The following is an 18,411-nucleotide window of genomic DNA, read 5'->3' on the forward strand; positions in this document are numbered from 1 at the left end:
GCTTCAAACCTAGTAGTGTCACAGCAGAGGCGAGGCAAATTATTCTGACCGTATTCAGTTTTCAGAAACACTTTGACAGAATAGTGTGGCAGATAAATCACTTTGTTACATCATATCAAAAACAGATTGTTGCACCACTGCAGCCTGAACATATTTCTGACTCAATTAATTAACAGCTGAACCATATATTGATAAAGTCTTCACTCACCAAGCACAAGTTAAACTCAATCCTGAAGTACTTGTACATCTCACGCAAAGATATGAACTGATTAAGGTTAAAGCAGCATTTAATGCACTGGAGTTATACAGAAGCACGGATATTAAAAGACAATTATACCTGTCCTTGTAATAGCCCATCAGGTGATTGTTTCCCCAATATTCATGTAAGTCCTCCGTTTCCCATGCTGTCACCTTACCAGTGCAGAGTAGTGTTCAGTATCTTCTTAAATTTCATTCAATGAATAATATATATTCATTGTGTGATATATTTGTTTTATCAGCTCTGGAATCAAAGTGAATGGTTCATGCTCCTCCCCCTCATTGTGATTTCATTTTATTGTTAATATTGCCAAAAGTACAGACTAAATCTATCATTGTCAGCTATAAATCATTAAGCAAATCAACCCCTTCTGAGACACAGAGATAAAAGGAGCTATTTGATTGCCAGAGCTTTCAGCTATATCAAGGGTGTTTTTCTTGACCCTGTACCAACTAAACTATCAACATTCAAAACTGGGTGGACAATGTGCTAAACCTATTCATATAAACATATCCTACGTATTGTCTCATACAGAGTTAGCTGTGCCTTAATAAGCTATTTATAACTTCTTCAAATCTGTCCAATCTAAAATGCATTGTTAGAAGTATTTACTTCTGGGAATATCTTACATTAAATCTGTGTGGCTCAGGGACAACGGTCTAGCCTCTAAATTAAAACTTTGTGGGTTCAGGTTCCACTACAGGTCTTGAGCACATAATCAGTCCAGAACTAAGGGAATGTTGTACCATGCCATTGATGGCATTGATGCCATCCTAACATTGCACCCACCTGATGAGGTCCTTTGCACCAATTCAGGTAAGTGTAAAAGATTTCATGGCACTTTTTCAAAGAAGAGGGCATTTTCCCAGTGTCTTGGCCAACATTCATCCCATAAGTAGTGCCAGATCAACTGGCAACTCTCTGAGGCTGAACCAGTCTGTTCTCAATCTTGGTTTCTTTTGACCCCTAGATGAGCTTCTGTCCACATATCCATGCCATCACTAAGACCACCTATTACCATCTCTGTCGCATCACTTGACTCTGCCCCTGCCTCAACTCAATTGCTGTTGAAACCCTCTCCACCTTTGACACCTCTAGACTTGACCATTCCAACACCCTCCTGGTCAGTCCCACATTCTATTTTCTGTAAACTTCAGGGCATCCAAAACTCTGAGGAGTCATCTTAAATCCAGTTTTATTTATTTTAAAATGCATTATTTAAAAATACGTCTTTAAAGATCTATAATATCATCATGCAAGTGCCCTGTCATGACAGCTTATAAAAGCAAACAGTTTTTTACGTAGCTCCACATCAAAGACAGCTACTCCCTTAATAGCTTCTTGGAACTATCAATAAAACTGTGAACCCCCATTGTGATAATGATAGGTTATGGAAGCAGTCAAGCAGTAATAGCATGATAGCCCTCAGGTTTATGTCAACAAACAGCTATTGAAATTGTAAGCACCAATTTCTTTCAACAGAGACACAGCAAGCTGTTTTTTTTTCAAAATTTAAAGAGCAGGGGATTTAAATTATCTGACAGCTTGATAGTTCCATTGACCTTATCCATCTTATACCCACATTCACATCTACTCTAAAAAAAAATCAGAAGTCACACACAGCTGGAAATGGACCTGGCTCCAGAAAAAATGGGATCTGTTTGATCACAGCACTGTGTTCAAGTGGCCCTGCTGGGTTTGGGTGTCCCCCATGTGTGAATCACATCCCGCCCCTTCCCCGGCGAAAATTGGATCTGTCAGAAATGGGGCAGGACTTCCAGATCTGGTGCCATTTTTGCTAAGGCACGAAGTCTCCATGACTCTGTGAAAATCAGAGCCCTTGTGTCTGAGTCTCTCCATGCCCTTGCTCCTCATAACCTCTGTCATTTTCTCCAGCATTACAGCTCCCCCCCTCCAAAAACGCCTGTTCTTTTGAGTCCGGCTTCTTGGGCCCCATCTTCTCCATTCACTCCTACTTTGGCCTCCATGTCTTCAGCGCCTTAGAGCCATATGTTCAGGAATACTTACCCCAAGCCTTTCAATCTCACCACCCACCTCTCCTCCTTTAGAAACTCCTTAAAGTATACCATTTTGACCTTGGCTTAGTGTCCATTTTTGTTACACCTATGTAAAATGCAAAGGGTATTTTCTAATGCTACGGATGCTCTGTAGATGCAAATTACTACTGTGGTTCCAGTATATAGGCATGTTACTATCAGGAATTAACAGATATGAAGCAAATCTAGATCACAATCAATCCCAGTTTAGAAAAATCCAAACCAAATGTTCTTTCCTCTGGTTCATTTGTAAATTTTTATTTTGACATGGGAAAGAATAATGATAACTTGAATTGAATGCCAACAAAACTAATTTCTGACTTAAGATGAAAGCAAAATACTGCAGATGCTGGAAATCTGAAATAAAAACAGAACGTACTGGAAAAGCTCAGCAGGTCTGACAGCATCTGTGGAGAGAGAAACAGAGTTAACGTTTCGAGTCGGTATTACCCTTCTTCTGAACAATGGTCATACGGACTCGAGACGTTAACTGTTTTTCTCTCCACAGATGCTGTCAGACCTGCTAAGCTTTTCCAGCATGTTCTGTTTTTAATTTCTGACTTAGTTCTTCCGGGCCCCCTCCAAGTTTTCTGTCTTGTGTTTGCTTTCACTCCTAACAACTTATCTGCTTTTCCATACAGATTTAATTTGGGGTGTGGTACCTCTCTTGAACATTATGGGAAAACAAATTCCATAAATTTCACCCTACAGGATGTCAGATTAGCACAATGCAGTGGCAGCAAAACCCTTCAACTGATGTAAGGGGCCGTCTACAAATGATTCTTTTTCTAACTAGAGTGAAAGACAACGGCTTTGTCCTCTCTCCAATCAAACTGTTGCAAAAAGGTTGAAAGCTGATTATTTTTAAAAATAACAATTGAAATCGCTGAACTCTTTTCAACATAGTAGCAATTTCGTAAGGTCCCTCAATCTTTTGTTCTACTTGTTAAAACCTAGCAGTAATTTTTTAAATTATGTCAACTTCATTCATTGGCAGACTCAGATCACTGAGTCAGAAGGTCATGGGTTCAAGTTCCCCTCATTTCTTTGAGCACAAGAACACAAGGATTAGAAGCAGGAGTAGGCCATTCTGCCCCTTGAGTCTGCTTTGCCATTCAATCCTCTTGTAGGCTGTCGTTGCAACTGGGAAGCTGGACACGCACTTGAAGGGACAGCACGTTCTGACATCTGAAGCCAGGACTCCCTCCCCAAGTTAGCACCTCATCTCACCAAAGACACATGCTCCCGAGGCTTCATCATTCTTCAAAGGATCAGGACAATGTGAGCCTGATGTGTAACTATTCATTCTTTTATTGAAGTGCATGGTGGAAATGAGAGGAATAGCAATGCTATTCATGTTCATGTTAGCCCATGACGGAGGGCACTTGTCCAAGAGGGTATTCATTGCAACTCGTCATCCTCCTTGTGGAACCTGTGGCTGAGGGCTTCATGTGCACATCTGCCTCGCCTTGCCTGTGCGATGGCCTTTTCTTGCAGCCTCAGCTTCCTCGAACTCAACGCCCTCATCCCCTTCGATGTCCTCATTGGAGGAGACATGTGGCTCCTCCATGTCGGCATCTGGCAAGTCCTCCCCGCTTTGCAGCACCAGGTTATGCAGCGCAGAGCAAGCCACAATGATCCATGAGACCCTCTAGGGCTTTACTGGAGTGCTCCACCCGATTTGTCCAGGATTGGAATCGCACCTTTAAGATGCCTATGGTCTGCTCCACCAATGCTCAGGTAGCAGCATGAGCATCATTGTGCCTTCCCTCTGCAGGAATCTGTGGTGGCCACATGGGCCTCATCAGCCACGTCCTTTGCGGGTATCCCTTGTCACAGAGGAAGTAACCTTGGATTCTGTGTGGTCTTTTGAAGATGTCCGAGATCTGCGATCTACTCAAGTTGTAGTAGTCGTGGACGCTTGCTAGGTATCTGGCGCAAACCTGCATGATAAGTTTCTTATGGTCGAAGACCATAAGACCGGAAGCCTTTCCTCTTTACGTGTTGGAGCGCCTGCTGCCAAGAAGCTTTTATAGCCACATGAGTGCAGTTGATGGCATCCTGCATCTGTGGGAATCCGGAAATTGCTGCAACGCCCAAACTCTGGCAACCTGGTTTTCTTGATCTCTGTCGAAGTTGAGGTAATTGTGGGCCTTGGCAAAAAGGGCATCTGTCATCTCATGTATGCATTTGTGAGTAGACGCTTGAGAGATTCCCGCAGACGTCCCCAGTAGAGCCCTGGAATGAGCCACTCGTGTAGAAGTTCAGCACGGCGGTTACTTTCAGTGGCAATGGATGCCCTCCCAGTCCTCCTGGCACCAATTCCTGGAGAACATGGCAAATTTGAGTCACCAGATCCCTGGACATTCGAAGGTGTGAGTGACACTGCTTCTCGCTCATCTACAGATAAGACATATGAGTTCTGTACATTCGGTCTTGCGAGGCTCCTACGCATGACATCTCTGTGAGCCTCATCTTCTGCATCCGGAGTGGGCCTTCCTGCCCCTTGGTCTTGAGGGTTTAGCTCCTCCCTTTGGCAAGCCTGGCACCTTTGTCACAATCTTCTCTTTCTCTCTTGCCTGTATGCGATTATGCAGGCAGCAATCAATCCAGGTTCTATCTTCCTGATGGTCTCCTCTCTGAAGCATCAATGAGAAACAGGCATGAGTCAGCGTCAGCCTGCAAAGCTCCTATTTCTGTCAGTGACTCGTCAGTGGATGTGGGTTCAAGGGCTTTGTTCCAGTGTTGGAAACTAATCGCCCTAAAAATCAAGGCAAGCATAGGGCTTGTTTCAAGGTGTGCCTTTCCCCCTCATCAACACCCCCACCCCCACCCACCCCTTTCCATAACCGACTGCAATGAGATTGCTTTGGTAAGGCGCTTCGGTGTGCTGCTTTCAGCCCAGGCACTCGGATGCTCATTCTTGGATGCTCATTCACTGCACTCTAATTCCACACTCTTTGGAATACACATGAGGGAAAATGTTTAGTCAGGAACTGAGATTATATGAGGGGGCCTGAGGCTTTTCTTCTGTGAAGCTGCCAGCGCCACAATTGTAACACGCATCTGAAGTTTGTCCAGTCGCTGGAATCTGTTACCATTCGGGGGAATCACCACGCTGTTAAAAAGGGGTTATACAAGGAGATTGATTAGTGCCACTCTGCGGGATTAGTCTCACGTGAAAGCACACCATTGGTTCACTTTCTTGATTCCCTGCATTGTCATTGAAAGACTTCTAACATGTCTCAGTTGTGCATCTCTCCTCATTTGGGAATGCACAGTTCAGCTGGTGCCCCTTTGATCGGCCCCCCCGAGTGCATGCGCCTGCCTGGTAGCAGGGTTTGGGACGTCTGCTCAGGGCTGGAGAGGAACTTGCAGTGGGAGGGAGAAGATCCAGTTTTTGTGGTCCACGTAGGTACCAATGACATAGGTAGAACTAGGAAGGAGGTTCTGCATACAGTGTATGAGGAGCTGGGCACTAAGTTGAAAAGCAGAACCTCAAAAGTAATAATCTCTGGGTTATTACCTGAGCCATGTGCAAATTGGAATAGGGCAAATAAGATTAGAGAAATGAATGTGTGGCTCAAAGCCTGGTATGGGAGAAGTGGGTTCCAGTTTGTGGGGCACTGACACCAGCAATGGGGAAAGTACCGTTGGGACGGTCTACACCTGAACTGTGCTGGGACTGGTGTTCTAGCAAGCCACATAACTAGGAAAGTAGAGAAGGTTTAAAACTAATTAGTGGGGGCAAGGGATCATATTTGGGAAGATGCGGTAAGCCAAAGAGTACAGACGAGGCAGGAGAGGAAGTTATTAATATAGGAAATGATAAACAGAATGTGACATGAAGGGATAGTGTTATGACCACAGCTGATGTTAATGCCGCACAAGCCAGATCTTGGATTGAAATCTGTCTCGGCCGATCATAATTTTCTTTTCTGCATCGTAGAGAAGGGAAAGATAGGAGGGAAAGATACTGAACACAAAAGCACAGAACTCCAGTGATAACTTTTAAAATTTGAAGAATTAAAATGTCTATTAAAAGAAGAGAAAAACATAAAACTTAACCACACAAGATAAAAGATACACAATTAGAAAAAAATCTTACAAAATAACCCCCAAAATGCTTTATCAAAGGTACGCAATAAAATAATCTTTTTGGCAATAGCCCTTATAGATTCTTAACCATAAAATCCAGGAAACATTACCCAAACCGAGTAATGGCTTTCACTTCAAACAGAAGTACAATCCATGACATCCCAGAACAAATCTATGCTGATATGGGTTTTCCAAAGGGAGATTTAAAACAAACTGTTTCTTAGGACAAATATTCTCCTGGCCCAAAACTGAGTTGCTTTCTTCTATTAAAAGATTTTCACAGCTTTTCAACACACTCCAAAACACAGGAGTTGGCCTTCAGTGGGACAACCCCCCATATCAACTACTACAGCTGAAAACCTGTTTTCATAAATACCTTTTCACCCTTTTCATTTTAGTTCTCCATTGTCATTAAATATATCTTTGAAAACTCAGGTTGCCAAATATCAAAACCTTTCATGTTCCTATTTTACTTCTATTTTGGGTCAATAAAATTTACAACGCCTGTCCCTGTTTACTCACGAATCTCCTGTAAAATACAAATGTTCTTTGACTCCTTTGAGACTCCTCTGAAATGCAACAGCTACAAACCAATTTCTAAATTTATCCCCAATTTCAGATTTACTCTGTTTCCTTGTAAGTTAACACACATAATAAAGCCTTATTACAAAATGCAAGAAGGTAACACCTTTAATCTTTCATCCCTTAGATTCTACAATCTGACTCCAACAACTTCACCTTTGATTAACCATGGACACATCCAGACACACCTCACCCTCACAGGATTTATAAAATGTACACATATCATCACAATAGAGAGTACAAATGTAGGAGTAAAACAGTAATCAGGGCTAGAGGCTACAAAAATAATAAAAGGACAAAACTAACAGCTCTGTATATGAATGCGCGTAGTATTCAAAACAAAACAGATGAACTGATAGCACAAGTAGAAATAATTAAGCATGATCTGATAGCCAATACAGAGACACGGCTGCAGGATGACATAGATTGGAACCTGAATATTGGAGGGTACATAACCTTTAGGAAGGACAGGAAGCCAGGAAAAGGTGGAGGGGTGGTTCTGTTAATTAATGATGGTATTAGTGCAATGGAGAAAGATAATCTAAGTTCAAGAAACCAAAAAGTGGTGTGGGTTGAGGTGAGAAATGATAAAGGCAAGAAGTCATTTGTGGGAGTGATGTACAGGCCCCTTAATTGTAACTACACAGTAGGATAGAGTATAAAGGAAGAGATAATGAGAGTTTGTCAGAAAGGTATGGTGATAATCATGAGGGATTTTAATCTACATATAGACTGGAAAAATCAGCTGGGCAAAAGTAGCCTAAGTTCACACTTATCCACGTCATACTGCATCTGACATGTATTTGCCTGCTGGGGTTCCCTTTCAGTTGTCCAGCTGAGCTGACCTGCATCTCTGCCCATGTGCTTTTCGCACTCCTGTGCAGCACCTGTGCCTGTCCAACACAAGGCTGCACTCACTTTCGATTTGATCACCATGGTAGCCGTGACATTCCTCACGAGCTCTCCTACCATTGCCCTTCCACCATCGCCCATGTTCTTGCCCCCATAACCATCAAATAACCTTCAATCTCCCCACCATAACCTTCCAGCCTGAACCCTTTGCGTTCTGGGTTGTCCAGATGAATGTGCATGTCCTCTTCCTCCAGGAGAATCCCACCCCTGTCCATATTGACCTCCCTGATCTCATCCTTCCCACCACCCTCCATGTCCCCACCAACAACCCTCACCTCCCTTTCTACCGACACTGTTGTACCCTCACCCCCGCCCCCCACCCTACCGACTCCTTCTGCTCCCTGTTACCACAACCATCTCATCCTACCACGTTGATCCTGAGTTTGCTTCTCAGAAGCCAGCTATTGACTCCACTGACCCTTCCCTGTGTGCACGTTCACCTGGACATTCCACCCCTTCAGACCTAAACATTCCCGCTCTAACCCCCACCTCCTTCGCCACCCATCCATACCTCCCATGCTGACATCCCTGGAAGAATGCTGCAGTCCACGCCAAGGTTGCTGGAAGAATGCTGGAGTCCATGCTGAAGTTGCTGGAAGAATGCTAGAGTGCATGTCCAATTCCCTGGAAATCCAAAACCTCAGCGAAGTTGAAGCTGCTGCATGGATACCTCCCACCTTTCGAAAGCTGCTTCGTGGCAGAGCCATGTGGATCAGGCTCCGCCCAGCATGCGATGCACATGTTCCTCCAGGGTCCGGCAGCGGTAGGCCTCCATCATCTTCTCCTCCTTGGAGGTCTGCGAGCTGAGCAAAGCCCTAATGTTATGTCCCGACTTTTGCATGCCACGCTGGTCCAGGCATGTTCTGGACTGGCGTGTTTCCCACTGGCGTAATGGAGAATCAGACATGGGGTGAGGGGGTGCGATTCCGGTTGGGCCTTCATTTGCATCCCGTTAGCAGAATGCAAATCGCTTACACTTCAGTGGGATTCTCGATCCGTCATGGCGGGCAGCATCTCGCTGGCATGAAACTGATGTTTGGACAACCTGCCGAATCCTCCCCTCCCTCGCCTGCCATTGATCCCGCAGGCGGGGGCATGAGAGAACTCTGCCCAAGGGGGGTCGCCCATTTAAGACAGAGTTGAGAAGATAGATTCTTGATAAACAAGGGGGTGAAAGGTTATCAGGGGTAGGCGGGGGGTTACAATCAGATCAGCATTGATCTTATTGAATGGCGAAGCAGGCTCCTGCTCCTAACTTGTATGTTCATGTGTATGTCAGATTAAAATCACCCATGAGTATTGTAGCACATTTCTTACAAGCCCCCATTATTTCTTCATGTATACTCTGCCCTACCGTGTAGCTATTGTTCAGCTATCGTCCATTAACTTTTCGCACAAATGACCTCATCTTTGCTATTTCTTATCTCTACCCAAACTGATTCTACATCTTCATCTTCTGAACGAGGGTCCTATCTCACTACTGCACTACTCTGATGTACTACTCCATCGGCAAGCCCCTACCCCCCCACCCCACCCCCAGCAGGATATTACGGTCCTGCCGAACTGAATGGAATTCAAATGGCTCGCTGCATCCACCGGGGGGGGAGACATGCTGTAGCGGGGCAGTGAAATCCTGGCCCAGCTCTTTTAAAGATTACTATACATAGTTACGGCAGTTATCAGTGAGCTTCCTTTGCTTGCAATGCCGCCTTTCTAACAACATGTTGCTTACAGTTTTATAACTCTGTTAGGATCTTACCTCATTTTTTTCTTTCAGCTTGGTTATCATAACAATCACAGGACAGTCCTCTTGCCAAACCATCCGCCAAAAGTCATTCACTGTATTGATCATAGGGCCCTGAGTTGCAATGTATGCCCTCTGCTGACCACCATAACCCTGAATAACACGAAAATGCCAGTCTTTCAGTACAAATCTGTGACTTGGTTATACAAAAGAAAATGCAGCAAAAGTGAATCACTTTTGCACATTGAGCAGAGGCAGCAAGCATTCGTGTCACAAGTAAGAAAAGTTTCTCTCATATTATCACCCTAATGAAAGCAATTTCTTAATATCTGCCATGAAGAGGTATTAATGTACATAATTTTATTGGATTTTTTTTTTAAATAGAGGTTTAGTCTGTGTGTGTGTTAATTGGATTAAAGCCAGCTAGCCTGGGTGCTCTGATGCATAGAAAGAAGTAGGTTTGAAATGGTAATTAGATAAATTTGCATTTTTAAATAGGGCATTCAAAGAGTGGGAGTGAAATCTTGTATCTAGCTAGGAGACACCAAGCCAAGTTTATATTACTAATAAAATTGCTACTATGAAAGGGGTTCAAAGGGCCTGGTGATACAATGAGAATTTACATTCAAGCTGTGTATGACAGAAGGGAGTTTGTGTGTGCAAGGCAGAGGCATGTAAGATCTAAGCTTGTAAGCTGACCACTGTGTCTGCGATGGACCAAATTGAAAGGAACCTCATTTTGAATTTGTAAAGTGAAAAATGCTTTGCCTGGTGTCTGTTTAAGTCTATTGGTTATTGTTGCCTTAGTGGAGATTAATTTGGGAATTTGTTAAAAGTTATGATAGTAGTAATTTGTAGCCATGTGTATGTATTTAACTTGTTGTAAATTGAAAAATGTTTCATTTAGTCTGATATAAAAACCTCTGGAGAACTGGTGGTCTTATTCCTGAACTTAGAGCTGCAACTCAAAACATACCAATTGAAAATATAGGTTATGACAGTTGTTTAAAGTTTCCCTCTGGGATTTTAAACAACTCAGCCTTTATCAGCTGCTGTGTCATAACAACAGCCATAAATCAGAGATATTCATGCACTTCCCAAAGATGTTAAATGTTGATCTTCACAACTAATACCTGTGGTATTACCTCACACTTAACGGACAGGAGGCTGACTTTGACAATTACTGACAAGAAAATCCCCAATCAACTTTTACTAAATGATATTGGAAAGCTGATTCTATTCCACATTTCTAACATGAAGTATGTAGTAGTAGGATCTGGTACACACAGGGTTAATGTGGGACTGAGTACAGTACTGTCCACACAGTGATATAAGAAGGCCCATGACCCACAGCCAGAGTCTGTCTAGACATGGACAGAGATGTGTAAAGTTCTAGGATAGAGTCAGCCCCTTACTTGTACCCTCCATAGTAAATGTGTATATATTTATGAGTTGTTAATAAAGACTTGCTATTAATATACTCAAGACTACGAAGCCTACTTGCTGGTGTGTGCAGCAGGATTTTTCATGCTAGCCTCAGGATCAAAAACCCTTATCCTCACAAAAATGAAGAAAAACTAAGAAAAAGGACATTGTTAACGGATTCTGAACTGAAACTCCCAACTGAAGCGACAGACGCGGAGAAAATTCACCAGAGAGAAAAAGCTCAAGAGAGAGAAGAGCCTGGAAGCAAACAGGTAAATGGTTTACTCCAGCAGAAGGCTCCATTGAATTTTCCTTGGAAGTCCAGCTTCAGAAAGCAGAGCTCACAGCCTGTAAGGGCGAGATAATGGCCGTAACTTCCTCAGAGTGGCAATCAGCGCTGGGTTGCCACTCTGCGCCCACTTACCTATGCCAAATTTCCTCCGTGCCTGTCTCGCCTGGCCTTCCGACTCAGGCCGAGCGAGTTCCAGGCACCACAGCTGTCTCTGAAGTCCAGCACCATCAAATTGAAGGAGGACATGCCCACTTTTTATGGCAGTAGCTGCAGGCTAGGAAGAAGGTAAGTGGATAGGATTTGGGGGGTGGGGGTATTCAGAAGTTGGGTGGAGCTGGAGGGGGGGTGTTTCGGACATCAGGAGAGGTTCGGACATCGATAGGAGGTGGGGGTGGTTGAACATTCGGAGGACTGTGGGGGAGTGGTCGGACATTCGGGGGGCTTGTGGGGGGATGGTCGGACTTTCAGGTAGTTGGGGGGGGCGGACATTGGGGGTGGTATGGGGGTCCAGTCAGACCTCAGGGTTGGGGTTCCAATCTAGTCGGGGCTGAGAGTCAGGCCTGCGGTGGGGGGTTGGGTGAGGAGTCCCTTGCAGGTGGGGGTATCACATGGAGGGTCGGGGGGGGGTGGTTAGTCAGGAGTGGGGGAGTCCCCTGGGGGGTCAGGGGTGTTGAGGGAGTCCTGTGGGGGTCATCAATCTTGGTCTTTACAATTGTTACCCCAAAGCCAGGTGAGGTTTTAATTCTTCTAACTTTTTCTAGGTGACTATTGGTGTAACCCTGTCGGAACCATCTGAAGTTTGCGTTTCAAATTGCATTTTCGGATGGTTCCCAGCCCAGCGCAATTGTCCAGCGGAAGTTAGCACTTCTGGGCAATTGCTGTGCAAACCCTTACCTGGGAGCTTCCCAGGGCGATTCCCCAGCACATCTTTGGGGTATCCCCCAAATCCCACGCTGGGGGAGTTCGGAAGTTACGGCCCAATATTTTTTAAATTCCAGGCCAGCCAGTCCTGAAAATCCCCTTTTCATTCATTCAGTCAGGAGCGCCGTTTGAAAGAAACCCATTACTAATCCCAGTCCCCGACTCAGAGACTCAACACGTGGCTCCTGTGTTTGCCAAAGCAGAAAAAAATAAATTCTTCATTAATTTTGTCTACTTCGGGTACCTCGCGACCGACTTATTTCCTAAACAGCAAGCCTGCAGTTCTTTTCTACATGTTCTGACTCGCAACGCTATACTGCTGATTAAACTAAGTGGGCAGCCAGCCTACCACTCAGCCATTGCGGACCCTTCGTCCGGCAGAAGCGCACCGCCGCCATTTTGGAAAGCCCGCCAAAAACCAGCAAGCACGGGAAGATCCATTGTTTGGCAATGAACGGCAACGCCATCTTGGAAGCCTGTAATCTCTTAAAGCTGTACCCAAACTTTTAAAATCTTCAAAATGGATCACAATTCCACAACTTCAGTTCCACTGGGGTTCACCCATGGCCCAGACCAGTCGCAGAATTGGAGTCTTTGGAAGAAAAGATTTTTAAGATACAGCATTGTTACAGGCCTAAAAAAAAATCAGTCCCAGAACAAGTTAATACACTTCTTTACTTGATTGGGTCAATTACAGACAACATCATTACACAACAAGTTCCCGATGAATCATCTGCCAAATTTGATGTTTTAAAATCCTTTGATGTTTATTTCAGCTTGAGATCCAATAAAATATTGGAGAGAGCCAAATTTAATAAGAGGGTCCAACTGCCCGGGGAACCTGTCGATTTCTACAAGCTGCCAGAGGGATGTGAATATGGCAATTTAAAGTCTGAGCTCACCCAAGACAGAATCATGGTGGGTGTTGTACAGAGTTCATTCTCTGACCTCCTACAAGCTAAAGATGATCTTACACTAGATAAGGCAATCCAGCTAGTTAGAATGTCTGAGGTACGTGAACAATGCAGGATCATCCTGAGGGGAGACCCTACTACGTGGGTCAGAAACCAACCCTCAGTCCACCATATCAGATCACAGAAACGCAGGGACCATCCAACCAAGGAAAGCAATTCCTGAACTGCCCAGCAGAGTGATCTTGCCAGCGCTGTGGTGTGAAGTGCCCACAGGAAAGATTAGTGTCCTGCGAGTATGGCCCAATGCTTCCACTGCAACAGACAGGGACACTTTGGTAAACTGAGCAAGTCAAAACCTCAGCACCGCACAGACATCCCAAAGGTCATCCACGAGGCTGAGACCAAAAACCCTGAAGACACATGTGCTTTTTGGAGGGCATCACTGAACGCGGCTCTTCGTTTTGGAATGCTGACATCCTGGCAAAGATCATCTAACAAATTTTAAATTAGATTCAGGAGCCAGCAGCACAGTCCTCTCAGATGAGGAATCATGGCTCCAAGGCCTTTGGATTCGAAGGATGGACACTCCACTGTGTGGAATGGGGAGTCCGACTCTCAGTCATCGGCATGATCCTTTAACCACTGAAGTATGGCAACATACAGATCTTTGAGCTGATGTATGTTGTCCGGAATCAGCCTTTCTCTCTTCTAAGCAGGGATGCCTGCGTAACCCTCGATCTCCTCCAGGCGGTAGAAGATGTCAAGAATACACTGTTGTTAGCCAGCCAAAACAGCACGGCCCTGAGTCCTCAAACACTAAAGAGCATTCAGGCTCTCAATTCACTCGTGATCTCTCTTCTCTTTCTGTGGAGCAGGTTTGTCCATCATCATTCCAGGTCTGGGTAAATCTCAAATGATCAGACCAACCTACCGCACACAAGATTACCATCGCACCTCCGCTGGAAGTGTTACCAGAGAAGGATCAACAGTCTGAGGAGCCTCTACCTCCAACTATGACGATGGTACAGTCGGTAGACACACCAACCACTGTGCCCACATGGCAACTTCCAGCCAACATGCCAGAGCCACAAGGGATGCTGGAACCTCGTAGCAGTCTCGCACCATCAACAACAAAAAACAGAAATGAACATGCTACTCAATCCTCTTCTTGCCACAGGAACACCTCTCCTCACCTTCAGAGAGCTTCCTGATGGCCCAAACGGGAAAAGAAGAAAAAGCACCGCCAAGCTGATGAATACCGCTTTCGTCCACCCGGAAGAAAAGATCAAATGTAACAACACCATGCCCTGCCAAAGCAGCCAGACCAACCAGGCATGGCTTAACATCAAGCAATGGAAGAAATGGATGAAAGCATACCCAAATGCCAGCCCAACCTCCAAGCCAACAACAAGAACCGAAAGCACCAGAGCCTACTACTCTCCTGACAGAACAGCAAACAAGATGTGGAAGGGCTATAAGGCCTCCAAACTACATGAACCTCTAACTTCAAGGACTTGAGTTGTGGGAAAGTTGTTAATACTATCATAGCAATAATGTTGGAATAGCATTAAGGATACAACGATAAGGTAAATGCACAAAACTTATAACAATGCAAGACTTGAAGTAAACTAAAGTAACTCTATAGCCATGGGATAAAGAATTGGGAGGAGGTATAATAGTAGGGTCTGGTACATACAGAGTTAATGTGGGACTGAGTACAGTACTGCCCAGAAGGCACATGACCCAGAGCCAGGGTCAGTCTAGAGATGTGTAAAGACCTAGGATGGAGTCAGCTCCATACCTGTACCCTCTCCAGTTTATTTGTATATAGTTATGAGTTGTTAATAAAGACTTGCTGTTAATATACTGAAGACTACGGAGCCTACTTCATGGTGTCCAAAGCAGGATTCTTCAAGGTAGCACATTTTTACACATTATCAGCTTCCAAATCAACACAAAAATCTCCACTAAAGTAAAAATCTCCAAATTGTAAGGAGCGTCTATACTGATTGAACACTAAAGTCTCCAATAGAGAAGCCATTCATTCCTGAGATGTTTGACAATTATTTTGTTGTTGTAAAAGGCAGTTTTTTTTAGATTGAAAAAAAAAATTGTTTTAAAAAGAAACAGTGAGGTTAAATTTCCCTGGTGGTTGTCTTGATCACCAGCACTATTGGGAGAGAAGCTGTGGAAATTTCATAAAATGGTGTAAGTGTTTATTGTGTCATAGCTAATTGGTAAAATATTATAAATACTGACCTAATCTTTGTGTATGGATTTAAATTCTAATCAGTGCTGCAATCCTGTTAGTTGTTAACAGACTGAATTAGCTGGTTTGAGCTTAACCTATTGACAATTTGACTATTGGGCTAAGGACTAATCTTAATAAAATGACCCTATTGTCTGACAATTAAGTCAGTTAATCATTATCCCTGTGACACTTGTTGAAAGCGAGATTAGTTTTTTTGTTCCCTGTTCCTTTTATACAATCACATTTAAAGCATTTATGTTTTCTTATTTTTTCATTCCCAGTTTCTGGATCGAGTAAATTAAATTTGATGACATTTAAAAGGTTGTGATTATACTTTAAAATGCATGTGCAACATATATAATTTAATGAGAAATCACCAAATAATTATTGAGATAACAAAAATAAGAACTGCAATTTAATTCTGTGGTGAATGCTTCAACATAACTGTTCCATGACTGGATAGTTATGCATTAATACAACCTATGTTGATGATGGATGCAACCAATACACTTACTCACCCTAATGTAGTTGGCATTAATGTAGGTATTGCTAACAGGTTCATCTTGACTCTTTGGTATCAGGCATACCCTGCTGTGTGGATCTAAGGAGGAGAAAAAAAAGAGAAAAGTTCAAAATGGAAATGAGTTTTGAGTTCCTTGTGTTCTCTATAGTTTAAAGAAAACTGCTGCATTTTAGAGCTGTGTTTACAATTTACATGAGGGATTTGGACTTTGGAATCAAGAACACAACTTCGAAATTTGTAGATGCAGCATAGTCAATACTGAGGAGGACCACAATGAAGTACAAGAGGAAATTAATAAACTTGGAGAATGGATAATGAGAAAATGAACATCAACACAGGTATATGTGAGGTACCGCATTTTCGTAGGAAGAATGGGGAGGTCACTTAATACTTGGAGAGTTCAAGTTTAGATGGAGTAGAGGAACAAAGGGATCTTGGACATATCAGTTACTAAAAGTTGCTCCACAGGTTAGCAAGGAAAAGCAAACTAAGCTTTATCACTAAAGGTTCAGAATTGAAAGATATGCTAAACCTGTATGGAATCTTGGTTAGATTACACAAAAATACAGTTCTGATCACCATATTATATAAATGATTTAGAGGCACTGGAGAGGGTGCAGAGGAGATTTACACGGATGATGCCAGAAGTGTATTGGTATACATCTCAGGAAAGGATTGATAGGCTGGGTCTTTTCTCTTTTGAAAAAAAAGGCTGAGGGGTGACCGAATGAAGGTCTTTAAAATGATGAAAGGTTTTGATAGTGTGCATACAGAGAGAATATTTTCTCTTGTGGGGAAGAACATAATTAGAGGCTATCCATATAAAATAGTCATCAAGAAATCCAACAGGAAATTCAGAAGCATTCACTCTTTACCCGAAAGGCAATGAGAATGTGGAACTCGCTACCACAGGGTGTGGTTGAAACGAATAGTACAGATGCACTTAAGGGGAAGCTAGACAGGCAAACGAGAGAGAAGAGAATAAATGGTCATAACGATAGATGGGAAGAGGTTCGAGTGAAGCATGAACGTCAGCAAGGATTGGTTGAGTCAAATGGCTTGTTTCTGTGCCATCTATCCTTTGTAATCCTACGTAATCTTTCTTCGTTTAAAAGAAAGGAAACTCTTTTTAAGATGTTACCAAACAAAAATACAATGGAGTAACACTTAGCAGCGTTAGGGGTAATCATAGCTACTTTCAAAAAGGCCAATAAGTCAATTTGAATGCATCCCCAAAAAAGCCACATTTGAATCAAACTATTACAATGGTGATATTCATATAAATGGTTCCTTATTCTGAATTGAATAGCTGGCACCAAGAGATAGAATCCCATTCCTTCCACACCTGCAAATCACAGAATCAGGTATCTATGCTTAGTAATCTTAATTACATACAATGACATACATAATTACATACAAGGCTATGGGCCTAGTGCTGGAAAATGGGATTAGAATAGCTGGGTACTTGTTTGACTGGTGTAGACTCACAGGGCTGAAGGACCTTTTTCTGTGCTGTAGACCTCTATGATTCTTAATTGAATTAATTAAACTAGTTTCCCGAGAACAAAGGCTAACAATTGCCTTTGAAGTAAGTACACTCACTTTTAACCCGTACTTGCTGGAATCATGTGGCAGTCTTATACTGTGAAAATATAAGTGACATAAATTTTATGGCTTGTGGTAGAGGGACTCTTTTGTTGTGCAATTATCACTTACTCTTCCTCTTTTGCCGTGGGAAATGTAGTAGTCAAAAAGGAGTTGGATAATGTGCAGTTAATGACCTCAGTGTCAAAATCTTGAGGAAAAAGTTCGTTTATGTAATGACACGAAATATCATCACTGTGGATGTACAATAGTACATACAAAGGGAAAATCTAATCTTTGCTGTGTCCTTTGATGTGCCAGGCAAGATGGAAAACACACCTCATTTAACAACCATTAACCTTGACCTTAAACTGATAATTACTACATTACAACAGTTTCTTTTTTGACTACTTGACTTTGCTCAATCTCTAATGGCCAGTGCCTTACCAATGAGAGAACAGGAAGCCTCCCAATTCCTTTCTTTTAAATAAAATTATTTCAGTTTCCACAACCACCTCATGACTACGTGACCTTGCCAATCACTCCACCCTTGGTTTGTCATTTTTGTTGCCCAGTGTTTAGATTACCTGCAATACTAAAATGTCCTTGATTCAAGTCTTGTATGCAGTGCATATACCTACTGCCTTTCTAGTGCTTATGAAGAAAAAAATTACAGAAAGAAATGGTTGCAAACTGTTGTTTATTAAAACTGCAAATCCATCAATCTTAATCATTGGACAATTATCACACTGATGTCAACACTGTTGCTGTCTTGGCAGCCTTACCATTGCATGGCCTTCTTGATAAGTTTCTTGCACAATACTGGTGCTCTCTTGCTAAAATAATGTT

At 43.0% G+C, this 18,411-nt stretch overlaps 1 protein-coding gene across 1 annotated transcript in view; it reads right to left on the reverse strand.

The window, feature by feature from the left end:
• ptprr (protein tyrosine phosphatase receptor type R) overlaps positions 1-18,411 on the reverse strand; it is a 197,044-nt gene that overhangs the window by 36,910 nt on the left and 141,723 nt on the right. Inside the window, exons 8-9 of the mRNA XM_078567910.1 lie at positions 15,974-16,056; positions 9,668-9,805 (exon numbers count right to left, since the gene is read on the reverse strand). Coding sequence (XP_078424036.1) covers positions 9,668-9,805; positions 15,974-16,056 — 221 coding nt within the window. The remainder of the gene's footprint in view (positions 1-9,667; positions 9,806-15,973; positions 16,057-18,411) is intronic.

Source organism: Cetorhinus maximus, chromosome 22 (genome assembly GCF_964194155.1).
Source record: "Cetorhinus maximus chromosome 22, sCetMax3.hap1.1, whole genome shotgun sequence".
Classification (NCBI taxonomy): Eukaryota; Metazoa; Chordata; class Chondrichthyes; order Lamniformes; family Cetorhinidae; genus Cetorhinus; species Cetorhinus maximus.